The 18751-nt window shown below is 46.8% G+C and overlaps 1 protein-coding gene across 2 annotated transcripts in view; it reads right to left on the bottom strand.

Annotated features, from left to right (window-relative positions):
• Positions 1–947: 947 nt before the first annotated feature.
• Positions 948–18751, bottom strand: part of KLHL33 (kelch like family member 33) — a 141444-nt gene continuing 123640 nt past the window's right edge. For both annotated transcript variants that reach the window (XM_069239100.1, XM_069239101.1), the window contains exons 4-5: positions 3774–3950; positions 948–2699 (exon numbers count right to left, since the gene is read on the bottom strand). In XM_069239100.1, the coding sequence (XP_069095201.1) occupies positions 2108–2699; positions 3774–3950 (769 nt within the window). In that variant the 3' untranslated portion in view covers positions 948–2107. The remainder of the gene's footprint in view (positions 2700–3773; positions 3951–18751) is intronic.

Raw genomic sequence — 18751 nt, 5'->3', positions numbered from 1 at the left:
CTGCACTGAAAGCAAACTGACTGACAAGTCCATACACATGATTAGGAAAGGCCAACCACTTGGTACATGGTGTACCATAGAGGTCCTGGCTACCCTGAAAAAGGCTCAAAACTTGAAAAGTCCATGAAAAGTGCCACTATCAGCCAAATATGCTTGAGTTATGTGTACAAAGGCATTCACCTGAAATCAGAATTCATCAAACACTAACTGACACTAAAATCATCACACATCTTGATGAGGTGTAGAACTAGATTTGGGGAGGAGTAAAGAGGGATGTAGGTATGTTTAGGCAGTGGTTTAGGGAGGGACATGCATCCACCCACAAGAGTAAGCCCATTCTTATTCACAACCTGAACAGCTAAAGTTTCTGCTTCGAAAAGGATCCCAGACAGTAGTAAATATAATCCATGTTAGAGATGGAGTAGGTCCACCACAACATGTCCAAATACTGGTATTTCAACACCATCCTACAACACCATCCTTTAGAACATAATGGAGCTTGGGTCTTAACACCCCATAGTAAATAATATTACATTCAATTGTTTAAAGTAGTTATAAAACTGAATAATACATTTCATTTTATGTTAAAATTTAATGGTAACAAAATTATCCAAATATAATTAATGTGCATTATTGTATTTTCAAATATTTTAATAACTTTTATTAATCTAAAAGTTGTAACTTCTTATTAAAACATAAATACATTAACTATACATTTCTCTTTTAATACGTTTAAAAATAATAATAAAATATAATATATTGACTTTTGGTGGGATTTTTTTTAGAATTCAGAAAAAAGAGTTTGAATTGAATTTAATAAATTCAAAAATATATATTTTACATCAAAATTAAGTTACTAGTGCTGCGGCTTTTTAAAAAAAATTGTTATACATTCAATATAAATATATAAAATGAAAGTCAAACATATTATCCTAAGTGTAATAACATAAAAGTAGCATGAATAATCTCAAGTATTATTATGATTTTCCATTAAGAGGTTTATCCAAATAGTCTCTTTTTTTATAGATAAACACCATTACTGACATTTCGCGGTATGCTTCATTATAGGGTTAGTATCTCATCTTAGATATTTTCAACTAGCATAATCACATTGGGGGAGCTCTTTATAGCATATACTGGGATTGAAAATCAGGAAAAAAAATAACGCCCCCTTGCATACATTATACCTGGCGCAGACATAATGTGGCGCATGGGGTTTCAAAGTGGCACAGTGCATGCATTGCGCCACTTTGTAAATATGGTGTGACGATTTTTGAAGCACGCCATATTAGCGTAAAAAATGACGCTAATGTGGCGCTAAAGCATCTTAAATATGGGCTATTCTATGATATAGGCTCTTAATATCTCCGAACTGCAAAGGTATGAGTTTATGCATCACAAAAACTTCTTGCTAAGAATCTTAGCAAGGAAGGTTGGGTTTAAAAGGAGACACGATAGAAGCTAGACCATCGCATTATGATATTGAAAATGTTCAAAATGGCTAGAATCGCTGTTGGAGCAAGAGGAGTTTGGAAATGTACCAGAAGGATTATAATCTTCAGACAAACTGATGATGTTTTTTTTCCACTACTGGTCTTCACTGGCAAGTTTTCATCTGAAGTAATGCGCTGCAGGTCTTTTCTTAAGTGTTAATGGTAAATCTAAAAGAATAAAGACAGACTGATACACTCCTCCGACGGCAAGAAAAAAGTAACAAGGTTTAATGTAGAATTAATTTAAAAAGAAATGCCAGGATGAAACTATTCATACAGTGGATGAACAGAGGTGTATACTGCATATAATAGAGACAGTCACATATATACTACAAGATGCAGGTGTTTTTTGGTGGCACAGAACTCCTGGACCGGTTGTTCCGTTTGAGACCGCAGGAGAAAACGCAGGGAAGCTGGATCCACACATTAGAAAATCTTTGCTCGCAAACAGTTACAGCGAATACACAGAACTGGTCCCCACGGAGAGTGGTAGACCAAATTATCTCTGAAGAAGTAAAGAAGTAGATGGAGAAGTGCTGTCTCCCCGTGTGCAGAATAGGCTTTTGGGTAGGCAGACCTGATGGGTATTTGCGTTTATAAGGACGCCCTTGTGATCATCTTGCTGAGCAGCCGTTTAAAGCAACTGTTGGATCTGCTCGAGCAGTAATTGGTGGGTGGACAGTGCTTATCTGCCTCTGTTGATGAGGCACGGAGACGACGCAAGCTTTAATGTCAGCGGAGGCATGTGGCATTGTGCCCAAGTTGACCCACCTGTCCGTTATGGGGTTATAGCAGTGTACCAAGTGGGAATCTCGGTAGGTATCATGAGAGTAGCCACCTAGGATATACAACTCATCATGTAACACAGCTGAAGCAGCAACAACATGAGCCTGTGTGAGACGTGCAAACTGGGTCCAGGAGTCTGTAGCAGGGCTGTAGACTTCACACACGTACTGATCTTCAAAACCGCACACACCGTGTCCAAGCCCCCCTGCCACATATAACTTCTCCCTGATCGTTTCCATTACGTGGCCAGCTCTGATTACATTCATTGATGAGAGGTATGCTGCATTCTTCACAGGGTCATAGAGGAAGAAGGAATTAAGGCATTGATAGCTGCTGTCGCAGCCCCCAGAAACATAAATCTTGCCATCACAAACGGCTGCAGCATGCCCACATAAAGGCTGGGGAAGTGGGTGTGAATACCTGCAATCATAAAAAAGTAGTTAGTGACAAGTGTCAAGTGTGAACAAACCATCCCACCACAGACTGTTGCAATGGTATGCTTCGGGCAGATTTAAGAAAAGAGGCACTGCACCTAGTGCAGCGCCACTTTTCTTGTGCCCCTCTACCGCCACCATGTGCGTGCCAATTTTAAATACAGTGCAACATGGCGTAGGGTAGGGGGCAATAGTATCACCATTTTTTTTATGCTATTGATGTACTGTTCAGGGGTCGCACCAACCCTGAGCAGTACATTGGGGCCCATTGTAACCAATGGTGTGTTCTCTTTTAATGCCTGCTCTGAGCAGGTGTTGAAAGTAGCCACAAAAAATGACACTGTGCAATCTCTTAGATTCCACTGCACCATTTTTGTGGCCCCACTAATGGAGAAATGACCCCTTTGCATACATTATGCATGGTGCTTGCATAATATGGCGCAAAGAGTTACAAAGTGGCCCAATGCAGGCATTGCACCACTTTATAAATATGGTGTGGCAATTTTTGAAGCCTAACACCACATTAGCGTCAAAACAATGATGCTACTGTGGCACTAGAGCTTCATAAATCTGGGCCTCGGCCTCAGATGGCCAGTAGTGGCACCAATTAAATTTGGTTCTGGTTGATATTTGAGTTTCTAATGCAAAAAGCCTTCCTTAACTAGAGTACAACTGCTTTCATCTATTATCAAGTTTAGGTTTGGCTTTAATCACAGCCCGTGCTACATTAAAGTGGTTGTAGGCAGATTGATTGCTATAAAAGTTCTACAAAATAACCTACTGCTGAGGTGGGACAGGGCCAAAACCTAACAATGTTACTTTGATAGGTGCTCCAAAAATTCTTGCACTGGACTGAGGTGCCAGGCAAATTCGTTCCCTTTGAAAAAAAACATACATGGTCCTTTCAGAAATGGAAACTGGATGCAATTCACTTCCAGTTCAGATGGTTTATTGCATTGTGACTTTTTGACTGGCAGGATTAGGTAATGCACATATAACTGACAGATATTTCTCATGCCTATGGGTTCACTAAATGAGGGGATATGTCTCCATAGCTTACTTCCATGTGTTATTGGCTGGGTTGTAGCACTCCACAGAATTCAGGCACTCTGCGTTAGTGATGTCTGTATTTCCCCCAAGAATGTATATCAGGCCATCTAGACACACCACAGGGAAGTAGCTGTGGCATTCTTTCATTTCAGCTAAAGTGTCCCATGTGTTCTCTTGGGGTCTGTACCTAGAGAGAGAAGAAAAAGACAACTTAAAGTCATGTAATACAGACAGTTCCAAGATCGTCAGCTCGCATGGTTCTGCTAATAATGCCCTTCTAGCACTGATGTCATGTAGATAACTGGTTATTCAGTAAACTTTCTAAAACGCTGAATTCCTGAGCTTAATGCAAAGATACTAGCTCACCTCTGATGAGGGTGAGAAACGCATTCCTAGAAATACAACAGCTTGGGGAGCTCTTGGTAACTGAAGGCCCTAGTCACAAAAGTAACCACATTTACCTCTTTTATGTCTACCAGGAATTCATAAAGAGATTCCTTGTCTGCAAAAGCCCAGTTACACGGGCGGATATCTCAGCCATGATTGAAGAGATCTCTGAACTTGTAATCTCACTCAAGGAGCAGGACATGGCCATTCCAGGAACGTGGCTTGCCAAGGAAGTTGGGAACACCTTCTCATGTATGTGTATGGGCATTCCTTTTCCTCCCCTTTCCACCCTAGAAAAGTTTGTAAATTTACTACATCACAAGGCTGGTGTAAATCCACTTCCAGGGAGGGAAAGGGGGCACAGGATTATATTTCCTCTGTTCAGAGTGCTCAGCATGGAGAAAACAACAAAGCAGGAATAGTATGCCGCTGGGAATGTCACACCACCTTCCCAAAAGAATGCCTGGAAACCAGCACTGGAAAGTTTGTGAAATCTAGAAAGTGGGAAAATTACGTACAGGAAGGGGCAGAGATCTCCACCAATAATTTTCTAACTTTCTTTGTGACTTGGATCCTGAGTGTCCGTCAACCTTCATGCTTCGCACCAAGGTTTCTTTCTATAGAACATTTGGTATTCAAAGCATGTCTGGTCTCTTCGTCTTGTAGCCAGTACGAAACCTGAGCTGAAACTGAGTCCTCATTCAGATGTAAAAACAGAAGTGCCCCCAGACAGAGGCACAAAAATCAAAATGTGTGGCTAATATAGAAAATACATGAATTACTATTTTTAGAAATTCAACTAGTGTTTGTGGATGTGCAGTACAGCACTATTTTGTGTGGAGTTTCAACTGCCAACAAACTCTGATACTTTCATTAAAACTTAATTAGTCACAAAAGAGGTACCTACTTTGACTGAATTCTACAGCTACCTCTGATGACGCAAGCAGTCACTAATCATTCTGGCACATTGCTAGACTGGACGGTTTATGCATGTGATTGTACAAAATGCCGTCTTTTGCTTCTTCTTCCCACGACCGGTTGTCATTTCCTCACTGTCCACTTTTCAGTCGTCACTGTAGTGATATCTGGTTTTATCCTGCCACTGCTGACGGCAGACAACCCCCACCCGTGGTGGAATAGGCCATGGCACTGCAATAACCAAAACCGAATGGGTCATCACAGCAACCTGCAGTTATATAAACTGTCCTTCCTCTAACGTTTTAGTAATTTCCTGTTCGCCTCAATCAGATATTACTTCAAAGAATCGTTGGGAAATCCAATAAATCAGGCTTTGCCTGAATTTGCGCTTGTTTTGTTATGTTTTGTTGGAGGAGTTGGTGGAGCCTTATCAGTAGAAAAAAAGAAAACATTGACTTAAACCAAAAATAGTTTTTGATTAAAAAAACACACATTAGCATAGTAGTCCTTAGCACTTAATGGAACAATTTTATGTAGGGTGGTGCTCCTTGTGAAAGAGTGGAATGCTATGTTTCACAGTGACTTTTTTAATGCAGGCTGACAGATTGCGCAATGCCTAATGCTGTTGTGAGTGAACAAAACAGATGGATGAAGAGGGTTGGCCGGAAGGCCCTCTATGTATGTAATGTACATATATAAAATCAAAAGGTCTTGACTAAAACCAGGCCTACTCATCATTTTGTAAATGGGGCTTGTATCAAGAGCGGGGAAAGAAATGTACATCTAGACTGTGTGGATTATCTTTCTATGTTACTATTTCACTGTATTTATGTTTGTCTTGTCAGAGGCTGACATAGCTGCCAATAGGACCCCATGTTATGTTTGAAATCTTTAACCGGGTCAGGCTTTTCATTCAACGCCACTTAATAATCTAGTTTTTTTTTTCTCAATACATACAATGTTAAGTGTTTGGTTACAATTCCAAAAATGCCATTCTTTTGCCTAAAAAAAAGAGGATTAGTTGATGGGAAAACGCAAAGGCTTTTGGCCAGCACATAAGTGCAACGGTGGCTATCATTTTGCCCCTATCACTTTGGGCTGCACCTCACTATAATAAAGTTATATGCCAAGCATCTGGCATAAGTAGAACTCCCTCTTTCCCTCGGCCCCAGTACTCACCCACACAAGGGTGCACCGTGGACAGAATATGTATTGAGGCCCGTATTTATACTTTTTGACGCTAAACTGCGCTAACGCAGTTTAGCGTCAAAATTTTTTGCGCCGGCTAACACCATTCTGAAGCGCCATGCGGGCGCCGTATTTATTGAATGGCGTTAGCCGGCGCTAGCAGACCGGCGCTGCCTGGTGTGCGTGGAAAAAAAACACGTACACCAGGCAGCGCCGGCGTAGGGAAAAATGGCGTTAGGGCGTCTTAAAAATTGTGCAAGTCAGGTTGACGCAAAAAAATCGCCTCCACCCGATTTGCGCCATTTTTAACGACGCCCAGACGCCATTTACATGACTCCTGTCTTAGTAAAGACAGGAGTCATGCCCCCTTGCCCAATGGCATTGTGGCATGTAGGGGGGCACAAATCAGGCCCCCCTATGCCAAAAAAAATATATAATTTTTTTTATTTTTTATACTTACCTGAACTTACCTGAATGTCCCTGGGGTGGGTCCCTCCATCCTTGGGTGTCCTCCTGGGGTGGGCAAGGGTGGCAGGGGGGGTCCCTGGGGGCATGGGAGGGCAGCTGTGGGCTCATTTTGAGCCCACAGGTCCCTTAACGCCTGCCCTGACCCAGGCGTTAAAAAGAGGCGCAAATGTGGGGTTTTTTGCCCCGCCCACTCCCGGGCGTGATTTTTGCCCGGGAGTATAAATACAACGCATTTGCGTTGCAGTCATTTTTTTGGACGGGAACGCCTACCTTGCATCTCATTAACGCAAGGAAGGCGTTCATGCAAAATAATGACGCTCTTTACTCATACTTTGGCGCTAGACGCGTCTAACGCCAAAGTATAAATATGGCGTTAGTTTTGCGCCGAATTTGCGTCAAAAAAAACGACGCAAATTTGGCGCAAACGGAGTATAAATATGCCCCTTAGTATATGTGATGTCAACGCAGACTGCTGACAGTAGTAGCAGTGACGGTGGATTTGTGGGTCCTGACAAATCTTCTTGAAGCTAATTTGAAAATCTGACTTGAGAGGTAAACGTCCAAAGATGTACCTGGATTTCCAGGTCTGATCTTCTTAAACCTCACCTTATCTAGAGTATGTCTTTGTTTGGCCCTTTTTTCAAATCCATTGCTTCTTCTATAGACACTTCTCTCACATCAGAAATGTCCGAAAAAATAAAGCATAGACAGCATGGAATGTTGGATGAATTCTTCTCTTCTGCCGGCCATCTTTAATCATATATTGCTAACATTTTTACAGAAATTTACAGTAGTGTCTCAACTCTCACATTTTCTACATAGTACTTCTTCACCAACAACTGATAATCGAACATATGATGTAATATGCTTGTAGTCTACACTAAGAATCAAGCGCTAATCACAAATGTAACAGAAATGTACTTCACACCCAATATATTGATAACAAACACTCTCTGAATGGATTACAACAGCTCTTGGAGAGAGCTGTAGCAAAACTTTAATTGTTGTGGTACCTCAAATGTGTGCATCACTCTACAAATCAATGAAAGCTAAGTTCCTGAGTGTGCTAAAACGATAAATATTTATATGTACCACTGCCTTAATAACAGCATATTAAGGAAAGTAAGCATAAGTATTTTTTCTCAAAGGCGACTCTAGAACCTGCCGTGCCTTAAAATTTGGGTAACATGAAACTTATACCACCTTACTGTTTCACCATCTACCTAATTTGCCATTTACAAAAAACGTGCCGGTTTCTTGAAACTGTGGCTAGTAAATGCTGTGTGATAGTAGGTAAAAAACACCTCTTTTTCTCAGGAGACAAACTGTAGGAAAATGCACTCTCCAGTAGAAATTGTATAATACTCTTGTGCATATTTACGTGTTTTTTCCATTAGCTACATGAATATATCTATGAAAGTTTGTTTATGTTAATAATAATAGTGGAGTATCTTCACAGCTAGCATCCTCTTTTTATCCACTTGGCTGCTATGTAATCCCTTGGCTGCTATGGCTCCTCAACCTCCTCCCTGGCACTCATGCTAAGTGTTACATAGTGCCTGCAGCACAGTGCCTCTGCTGCATCTGCCCCTGATTGCTGCCTCCTGTTAGCCTCCTTCGTGCCCTCCCACCCTGCCTGCACTCTTCCCACTTTTTCGTTTGCCCCTGCTCAGGCCCCCTGCTTCCTGCTGTCATTTTCACCACCTTGCTCCCCAACTGCCCCCTGTGCCACCCCCCCAGAACCTACTTAATGAGGGTCGCTGTGCAACCCCATTGAACAGGGCCTTCCAGTTTCTTCCTGGCACTGCTGCTAAGTGCTACATATCACCTGCAGCGCAGTGTCTCTGCCCCAATTTCTGCCTCTAGCTAACTTACTTCAGGCCCCTCGTCCTACCTGTATGCTTCCTGCTTTCTTGTTTGCCCTTGCCAGTTCATGGATTCCGCTGTTGTTTCCCCTGCCTTGCCCCCCTCCTGCCCCCGGGGCCCTGGCCCCCAGGACCTTCTGAATGGCAGTCGAAGTGTGATCCCATTGAGCAGGCCCCTCCAGCTCCTCCCTGGCACTGGTGCTAAGTGCTACTTAGCGCCTGCAGCACAGTGACTCTGCTGCTTCTGCCCCTGATTGCTGCCCCCTGCTAGCCTACTTCAGGCCCCCTGCCCTCCCTGCCCTCTTCCCACTTTTTTGTTTGCCCCCAGCACAGACCTCCCCATGTCCCACCATCCTTTTTTCCCACCTTGCTCCCCTCCTGCCCCCCCCCCCCACCGGTGCCCTGCCCCCCAGGACCTACTTAATTCCAGTCGCTGTGTGGCCATGTGCAGCGGGCGTGCCACTGGTGCACCAAAGGCAAACCCGTCTGTGCCTGTTAGTGTCTGGACCACATCCAGTGTCAGGGCCCCTGGATCTGCAACCCGCCACTGGTACTCCTCTGATGATATCAAGAACCTCAGGCCGAAGACCAAGAACTCCAGCTGCAGCACCTCATCCCCTCGATCCACCAAGGGCCCCTTCTCCTGCCACAACTGATGTTTCTCCTGCAACATTGGAACCGCGGCAGTCTCCTCCCAGCAGACCCCTAGCCACAAACTTCAGCTCCACTCAATTTGCAATCCCTCTGCAAGCATGCCCTTGAAATCTGGGACACTATTACCACCTGCGCACCTAACATTATGTTCGTCACTGAAACCTGGCTCACCTCCGCTTCTGCATCAGACATTACCACTGCCACACCCCCTGGATACAAGATGATCCACCACGACTGCCCCAACAGCCATGGCAGGGGCATCGCCATCATCTACAAGGAGTCCATCCACTGCACCGCTTCGGACAATGACACAACACCCAACATGGAACACCTCAACTTCCACATCAAACCCAATGCCAAAACCACCATCAGAAGAACCCTGGCCCACAAACTCCATGGCCCCCTCCATAGCTTCTGAAACTTCATCCCTGACTTCTTTGCCGCCCTGACAATTGGATCCAACCACTACATCTCCCTGGGGGATCTGAACTTCCACCTAGAAGATCCGGGTAATGCTAACTTTGCCTCACTCCTCGAAAACAAGAGCATCACCGGCCTCTCTCAGCAGGTCACTGCCACAACGCACAGTGCAGGACACACACTAGACCCCATTTTCTCCTCCAGAGACAAAGCCAAGTTTTCCCACACGTCCGAGGTAACATGGACCTATCACAACATCAGCCACTTCACCTAGAGAGACTACCTGGAGCGCCGAGGAAACCCTGCACCCTCCCCCAGTGCAACGGGAGCAAAGTCAATGAAAGTCCCTGGATCGCCCCTCTCAAAGAAGCTAGACCTGTCCCTTCAAAAACATTTGAATGCCGCGTGCAAAACTTCTCCAACTGGATCTCCTCAGCTGCCGACACCATCGCCCCACTGAAGAGAACTACCAGCAGCAAACCCACCAAGCAAGCCAAATGGTTCACCTGAGAACTTCTGACCCTCAAACAACATTGCAGGAAACTAGAGAGACACTAGTGCCCCAACAAGACCACCGCCAACCTCAACTCCTTCAAAAGATACCACCACCAACTCTGAAGAGACCAAGAAAGAAGCAGTCACCACCCGTATCGAGGCAAGCACCAACCACGCCAGAAAACTCTTCAGTATCATCTGAGAATTCTCCTGCCCCTCCGCCATAGAGAACACGATTCACCCCTCCCAAGCCCTCTGTGACCGACTATTGGACTACTTTCACCTCAAGATCACTAACATCTAAAGCAACTTCGACCCCAAACCCACTGACCTTGACCCCTCCGCACCCTATCCCTCCACTCCCCCATAGGATCACCGATAGGAAGCAGCTCTCTACTTAAGACACCATCTCCATCATGGTCTCCATCCACTCCGGATCCCCACAGACCCCTGCTTGAACTTCATCTACAATCTAGGAGGAGAAACAATTGGAGACTCCCTAACAGAACTCATCAATACCTCTATCTCCACAATCCCTGACACCTGGAAGCATGCCTGAGGTCAAGCCCCTCCTGAAGGAACCCTCAGCCAACCCCATCGAGCTCAAAAACTACTGTCCCATCTCGCTCCTCCCATTCATCAAAGTCTTGGAAAAGGCCATCAACCACCAGCTCACTGACTACCTCAAACATAACAACATGCTCGACCCATCCCAATCTGGCTTCTGGTCCAATCACAGCACCAAGACCACCTAGATCACAGCTACCGACGACATCAGGTGCCTCCTCGACCTAACGGCAACAGCAGCCCTCATCCTCCTTGACTTATTGGCAGCCTTGGACATCATCTCACACCACACTTCAATCACTAGACTCCACAGCATTGGCATCCAAGAAAATGAACTCAACTGGATCTCCTCTTTTCTCTCCGCCGAACACAGAAGATCTTCCTCCCTCCCTATGTCTCCACACCCAAAGACATATATGGTGTCCCTCAGGGCTCCTTCCTCAGCCTAAGCCTCGCACCCACAGACTAAACATTGTCTCCCATGCTGAAAACATCCCGCTTGTCCAATCCCTCACAGACGGCACCGCCACCACACAAACTAACTTCCAAACCCCTGTGACTGACATCGCTGCCTGGATGAGGACCAACTGCCTCAAGCTAACTTCAAACAAAATGGAGATCTTCATCTTTGGGAACAAGCCCTCCCCCTGGGAGGGCAAGTGGTGGCCTGCTGCCCTCTGTCCCCCACCCACACCCACCGGTCATGGACACAACCTCAGGATTATCCTAGACACCCAACTGCAACAGATTAACACTGTCTCTTCTGCCTGCTTCCACATCCTCCACATGCTCCACAAGATCTTCCAATGGATCCCCATCTCTAACTGGAAAGCAGTTACCCAGGCCCTCATCTCCAGCTGACTCAGCTTCAGCAGTGTGCTCTATGCCGGAACCACAAAACAGCTCATGAAGTGCCTCATGACCATCCAGAACGCAGCAGCAAGACTCTTCCTCGACCTCCCCAGAAGATCCAGAATCACCTCCCACCTAAGGGCCCTTAACTGGCTCCCCGTTCAGCAAAGATGCCTCTTCAAGTTTATCACACACACGTACAAGGCCCTACACAACGCCGGACCTGCCTACATCAACAACCGCCTCACTTTCCACCAACCAACCAGAGATCTCCGCTCAGCCTCCGTCACTCAGTCCCCTTCCACAGCATCTGCCGCTAATGCTACAGAGTTCGCTCCTTCTCCCACCTCACCGCCAGATCATGGAACAACTTCCCATCCACCTGTGCATCTCCCCTTCCCTGAAGGACTTCATAAAGCAGCTCAAGACTTGGCTCTTTGACTGCCAGGACCAGACAGACAAGGGCCCCCTTCCAGCCCCTAGAGACCCACTGGGGTGACGAGCTTGTGCTATATAAGAATGTGTGATTGATTGATTGTAAGGTCAGATTTCCTTTAGCTCTGGCGTAACAGTTTTCTTGTGTTTAATACACTAAAAGTGGCATTCAGGGCACCCTTCCTTCGAAACATTGTCTTGGTAGAGTGATCCCTCCCCACCCCTTCAGCTACTAGCTTGAGACATTGCAAACCACCTCTTGCACGAAGGCAAGACGTATTTAGTCTCCCTTTCAACCTTCTAGAGTATCTGGGTGTCTCCTTCCACCTCATAGGAAGTGCTTCTTCCTTTGTAATATATGAGAGACTATTTTGTAAATGAAAGGCACACTCAAGTCATCACGTTTTATTATCACATTCAGTTCTTTATCTCATGGATGCATTTTACACAATATGAATCCTTTATTGACATGTTTTCACTGAAGAAAACATTGACTTTACAGCAAACAAATGAATTTCGATGACTGTTTCAATAATTGTTTCCATTTGACGAACAAACTTTTTCGGTCCCTTGAAATCATTCAGCAATTAGGCCACTTTCAAGATTTAGCGTGCCCAGCATCTCCACTGCTTCTGCCTCCAGCCCGCTAGTGACATACAAATCTCGTGCGCCTAATGGCTTTGGAAAAACCTATATGTTTGACTAGTAACTGAAAATGCAAAACTGAGTTATTGGCTTTGCCAGTGATTTTCGGTTTGTATTGCATGTTGGCGTTAACAATGTCAGTGGTGCTAATGTAGAATTGCCTAAAACAGGTACAGACACAAAGCTTGACATTTGTTGCATAGTAACAGAGTGCGTCTTTTGTTACATATTATCTCACAGTTCATATTTGGTGTAAGAAAGGTGCACTGAATTGGGTAAAACAAATGCATTCATTGCATTATAAATGTAACTAGTTATGACATGAAAATGGTAACCAGACAAAAACATTTTTCATAAAGATAGGAATAAAAAAATAGAATTCTAACCGACACATAGAGTAGTGTGGGAGGGGAGCATATGATGCTGATCAGATAAATGCTTAAAGCATGCGTGTTTCTCATACAAGCTAACTTCTTTAATACAAAGCACCATGGGACCTACGGGAAGGTATGCACAGTCTAGAAATAGCCTCTAGGAAACATTATATCTTTGTATATTGTATCTTTGAGTGTATCACTAGTAGCTAATTACGTTTGGTTTAAACCACCTGGTTTGAACCCATTTGTGTCAAACTGTGAGTGGCTTTCATGTCTTTAGTATCACACAGGCAGGGTAGCTCCCTATTCCATTGGTAGCTCTGAAAACAATCTGTATGCTTTGTAATCATTTTCATTCCGTATTTAAACAGAGTGGAGGGGCGGAGTCAGGTCGGGCCGCAAGATGGCTGCTTCTTGAGAGGGATCTGCTGGCTGAATCTACAATCCTCCTACGATACTCCCATAAGTCAGCTCTCTCTGGCCACACTTCGCTGTGGCAGTCTCTCCCTGGTTTGGCGCTCCCCCGGCTGACTTTGGGGACCCGGTAGGCTACTCTTTGGCAACACACACACAGTGCTCTCAATGCAGCCTCCCTGTGTCTCACCCGGCCAGATCGGGTGCTGCTCGGACCTCTGGCCGTTGTGCTGGGGCTGGATCACTAGATGCAGGGTGCCAGGGAGTTTGTGACTCCAGTGCAGGGACCTCCCATTGATTTACTGTGGCGCCAGTGGCCCATCATGGGTCGGGTGGGCTGTGTGGCCCTAGGGCTCAACGCAGCTGTTGCTGCAAAAATCACGAGTGCTCGTGTCTCACGGCTGACACATGCTGCAGTGGCCTGCTGCCTTCTTCCCGACCCTGAAGGGTGGATCTTTATGGAGCTGCATACTGAGCCTACCTCGAGCTGCTCTGGGCTCAGGCCACTGTCCGCTTCCTACCAGACCCCAATTAATCTGGACCTAAGCTGCCTGATGATTGCTGGTTGCCTGCATACTTGACTTGAGGAATATTTACTTGCCCTGCAGCACCTGTTGCCCTTGCTGGTCTCCACGGCATCCCCTAACCCAGGGGGCTTTGACGATTTTACCAATAAAATGTCTGTGGGATGTCTCCACTCTACTCTGGAGGGCTACCCCGGCCCTGCCTCAAGTGAATCTGTGTTGTGTGTGATGTGGGGCTCCTTTTCTCAGCTAACTCACTGACTTGGCACCAACAGAAGGTGCTAGGACTGCCTCTCTTCCTCTGGGTTTCCACCCAGAGTAACCGGGCCTGCTAGTGCCCCCATGATCTAAGCCGGCTCTGAGAGTGGCGAGGCCTGAGGAAGGATGTCAGGGCATTGGGAACAGCTGGCCCACTACTAGCCCTGTGTTGCTGCACCCCCCTGCAATCCTCAATGGATCCCTCCATTGCAATTAATATTTGGGGTTGCTATTGGCCCACAACACGGGCTTCCCATTAAGTCAACATGGGGAAACATGATGTGCAGCAACATAAACTCTTCTTTGAAAGCAGGCTCCAAACTCGGCAAGCCGAACCGGACACATCTGTGGATGAAGTTTCCACCTACTCTGGGGGTGACACCCAAACTGATATCAACCACACAGCACTTCTGGTGAAGTTAAAGTTCAGCGTTAAGTCTACTGATGCAAAGCTAGACACGCACACCTCCGACCTAGACCACATGAACCAGTGCGCAGACACTCACGAGCATAGACTTAATCACCTAGAAACACATGTCTCCAATGTTGAAGTTGAAACCAAGGAGAGTCTGTTACAAATGAACAAGGTCCTCAACGTCATTAAGGCAAAAAAATGAGGATTTAGATGTGAGGTCCCGAAAGAGCAACCTCCGAATCATCCCAGAGTTTACTGCTATCAACAAGATGGAGGATTTCGTGGATGTCCTCCTTCGTCAGCACTTTTGGGAGGCCCTATCGCTGGTCTTCATAGTGGAATGGGCATATTGTTCACTGGGGCTGTCTCCTCCTTCGGGGGCCCCACTGCCCCCCCCTTGTTGGCAAACTGTTGAACTGTAGGGACTGTGACAATATCCTGTGAGTCTCATGTGACAAGAGGACCATCATCTTTCAAGGGATCAGGCTCTCTTTCTAACCTGACTTCACTCCCTCAGTACAGGGGGCATGGTGAGAGTTTCTTGCAACCAAAAGGATCACCCAAAAAGCTGACATATCTTACACTCTCCTGTACCCAGTGAAGCTCTGCATATCCTTTGAGGGGAAGCCACACTATTTCGCCGACGCCAGGTCAGCTTTAAAATTTGCTAAGTCCATCACTGTGGATCACCACAAGAACAAGTGGAAAGTTCCACCAGTGACAATGACTGATGATGAGGGCTCTGTAGATCATAAACGATGTACACAAGCGGCAGGCCAGGAGGGGCCCAGTTGTAAGCACTGCCCTACAACTTGCCAGGGTAACTGTGACCCAATGCTATTGGCTCCTGGGGTGGCGGCAGCAGCCCTCTACTTGATTATCAGCCATTATGGGCCACTTTTCTGACCCTGGGTCTCATCACCCATGTGGCCACCTTGTTTCCTTAACAAGGGTGTTCGCCCCACATCTCTTTGCTTCCAGGGAAGATTCCCAGAACTGATTATTGTTAATTCATTGGAGAGTTGGGATGTAGGGTGGGACTGTTTTTCTCAACCATGTTTTTGGGTTGAAGTAGGTTGCAGGAGACTCTGTGTTGTTGTTTTTTCTTGTTGTTGGCAGCTGTATAGTATCCACTCCACTAACCCACATGGGTCGATGCTACACTCTTCCCCTGTCACAGCAGCCACATATCATGATATTGCTACCCCCACTCACTGCACCCATCCACCACAGCATCATAAAGACCACCTCACTTGGAACACCTGTGGTCTAACCGACTGAAAGAAATCATGTTTTGAACATGTGTAGCTCAACTGGCAACTAGTGTACATTTGGTTCCTTCAGGAGCTCCATCCTACCCAGTCCTCTGCATCGGGTTTGTTTGCATGCTGGTGTGTGGCGATACACGCTTCCCTTTACTCCAGTTACACCAGAGGTGTTGCCATATTGATACAAAGGGGTCTGCAGTGGCAGGAGCGGCACATGCTCTGCAACAATGACAATAGACACATGCTGCTTGCTGGTACCCTGACCCCAAACCTGTTATATTAGCCGCCATTTATAGGCCTACCTCTAACAATCAGATTTTATTCTTCGTGATATGGAGGCTGATTCCCAGTTTGTGTCCAGAAGCCATTATATGGAGTGAGGGGATAATTTAACATCATTCTTGACAAGAAACTTGACAGATCTGGGTCATGCAGGTGCCCCCACCCTCACGCGGCACTGACACTAAACACAATTACAAATGATGAATCCTTGCTAGACGTCTAGCAGCACACACTCACTACAGTTAACAAAGGCACCTGTGTCACGGCCCATCACAACGCATGGTCCAGAATTTATTAATGGCTAGTATTGCAGGATGTTAAGACCTGGCTCACGTAGGTGTCACACCTGCCCCACACTCTCTCTGTCTATGCTCCCCCTGATGCTGGAGCTTCAGATCCTACGATCGCCCTCCCTGGCGTTTGCCTGGCTTCCGTCCCCAGAGGTGCTTCATAACACTGCATTCCCTAAAGAGGTCTGTACAGAGATTGCGGACTTCTTCAAGCAGAACGTGGAAACAGTCACTGCTCTGTTTAAACTCTGGGAGGCCTTCAAGATAGTCATATGTGTGGCATGCATTGCTTAGCAGTCTGGGGCACTCACAGCTATGCGAGGATGGCTCGCTATCCTGGATCGAGAAATCCAAGCCCTAGTAAAGGACTGTTTCCATTCTGGTGATACAAATGTTGTAGGGAAATGCCTCCTTGGCATGGTTACCCCCTGACTTTTTGCCTTTGCTGATGCTATGTTTTGAATTGAAAGTGTGCTGAGGCCTGCTAACCAAGCCCCAGCACCAGTGTTCTTTCCCTAACCTGTACTTTTGATTCCACAATTGGCACACCCTGGCATCCAGATAAGTCCCTTGTAAGTGGTACCCCTGGTACCAAGGGCCCTGATGCCAGGAAAGGTCTCTAAGGGCTGCAGCATGTCTTATGCCACCCTGGAGACCCCTCACTCAGCACAGACACACTGCTTGCCAGCTTGTGTGTGCTGGTGAGAACAAAACGAGTAAGTCGACATGGCACTCCCCTCAGGGTGCCATGCCAGCCTCTCACTGCCTATGCAGGTATAGATAAGTCACCCCTCTAGTAGGCCTTACAGCCCTAAGGCAGGGTGCACTATACCATAGGTGAGGGCACCAGTGCATGAGCACTGTGCCCCTACAGTGTTTAAGCAATACCTTAGACATTGTAAGTGCAGGGTAGCCATAAGAGTACATGGTCTGGGAGTCTATTTTACACGAACTCCACAGCACCATAATGGCTACACTGAAAACTGGGAAGCTTGGTATCAAACTTCTCAGCACAATAAATGCACACTGATGCCAGTGTACATTTTATTGTAAATTACACCCCAGAGGGCACCTTAGAGGTGCCCCCTGAAACCTTAACCGACTATCTGTGTAGGCTGACTGGTTCCAGCAGCCTGCCACACTAGAGACATGTTGCTGGCCCCATGGGGAGAGTGCCTTTGTCACTCTGAGGCCAGTAACAAAGCCTGCACTGGGTGGAGATGCTAACACCTCCCCCAGGCAGGAGCTGTAACACCTGGCGGTGAGCCTCAAAGGCTCACCCCTTTGTCACAGCACCGCAGGACACTCTAGCTTAGTGGAGTTGCCCGCCCCCTCCAGCCACGGCCCCCACTTTTGGCGGCAAGGCTGGAGGAAACAAAGAAAACAACAAGGAGGAGTCACTGGCCAGTCAGGACAGCCCCTAAGGTGTCCTGAGCTGAGGTGACTCTAACTTTTAGAAATCCTCCATCTTGCAGATGGAGGATTCCCCCAATAGGATTAGGGATGTGACCCCCCCCCCCTTGGGAGGAGGCACAAAGAGGGTGTACTCACCCTCAGGGCTAGTAGCCATTGGCTACTAACCCCCCAGACCTAAACACGCCCTTAAATTTAGTATTTAAGGGCTCCCCTGAACCTAAGAATTTAGATTCCTGCAACTTACCTGAAGAAGAAGGACTGCTGAGCTGAAAAACCCCTGCAGAGGAAGAACAGAAGACACCAACTGCTTTGGCTCCAGACTTACCGGCCTGTCTCCTGCCTTCCAAAGAGCCCTGCTCCAGCGACGCTTTCCAAGGGACCAGCGACCTCTGAATCCTCTGAGGACTGCCCTGCTTCAAGAAAGACAAGAAACTCCAGAGGACAGCGGCACTGCTCCACAAGAACTGCAACTTTGTTTCAAGGAGCAGATTTAAAGACCCCTGCAACTCCCCGCAAGAAGCGTGAGACTTGCAACACTGCACCCGGCGACCCCGACTCGACTAGTGGAGAAACAACGCTTCAGGGAGGACCCTCCGGCGACTCTATGACTGTGAGTAACCAAAGTTGTCCCCCCTGAGCCCCCACAGCGACGCCTGCAGAGGGAATCCCGATGCTCCCCCTGACCGCGACTGCCTGAACTCCATTTCCCGACGGCTGGAAAAGACCCTGCACCCGCAGCCCCCAGCACCTAAAGAAACGGAACTCCTGTGCAGGAGTGACCCCCAGGAGGCCCTCTCCCTTGCCCAGGTGGTGGCTACCCCGAGGAGCCCCCCCCTTGCCTGCCTGCAAC

The sequence above is a fragment of the Pleurodeles waltl genome, chromosome 6 (assembly GCF_031143425.1).
Source record: "Pleurodeles waltl isolate 20211129_DDA chromosome 6, aPleWal1.hap1.20221129, whole genome shotgun sequence".
NCBI classification, from domain to species: Eukaryota; Metazoa; Chordata; class Amphibia; order Caudata; family Salamandridae; genus Pleurodeles; species Pleurodeles waltl.
The sequence above is the reverse complement of the archived record's forward strand: the minus strand, read 5'-3'. Positions and strand labels throughout refer to the sequence as shown.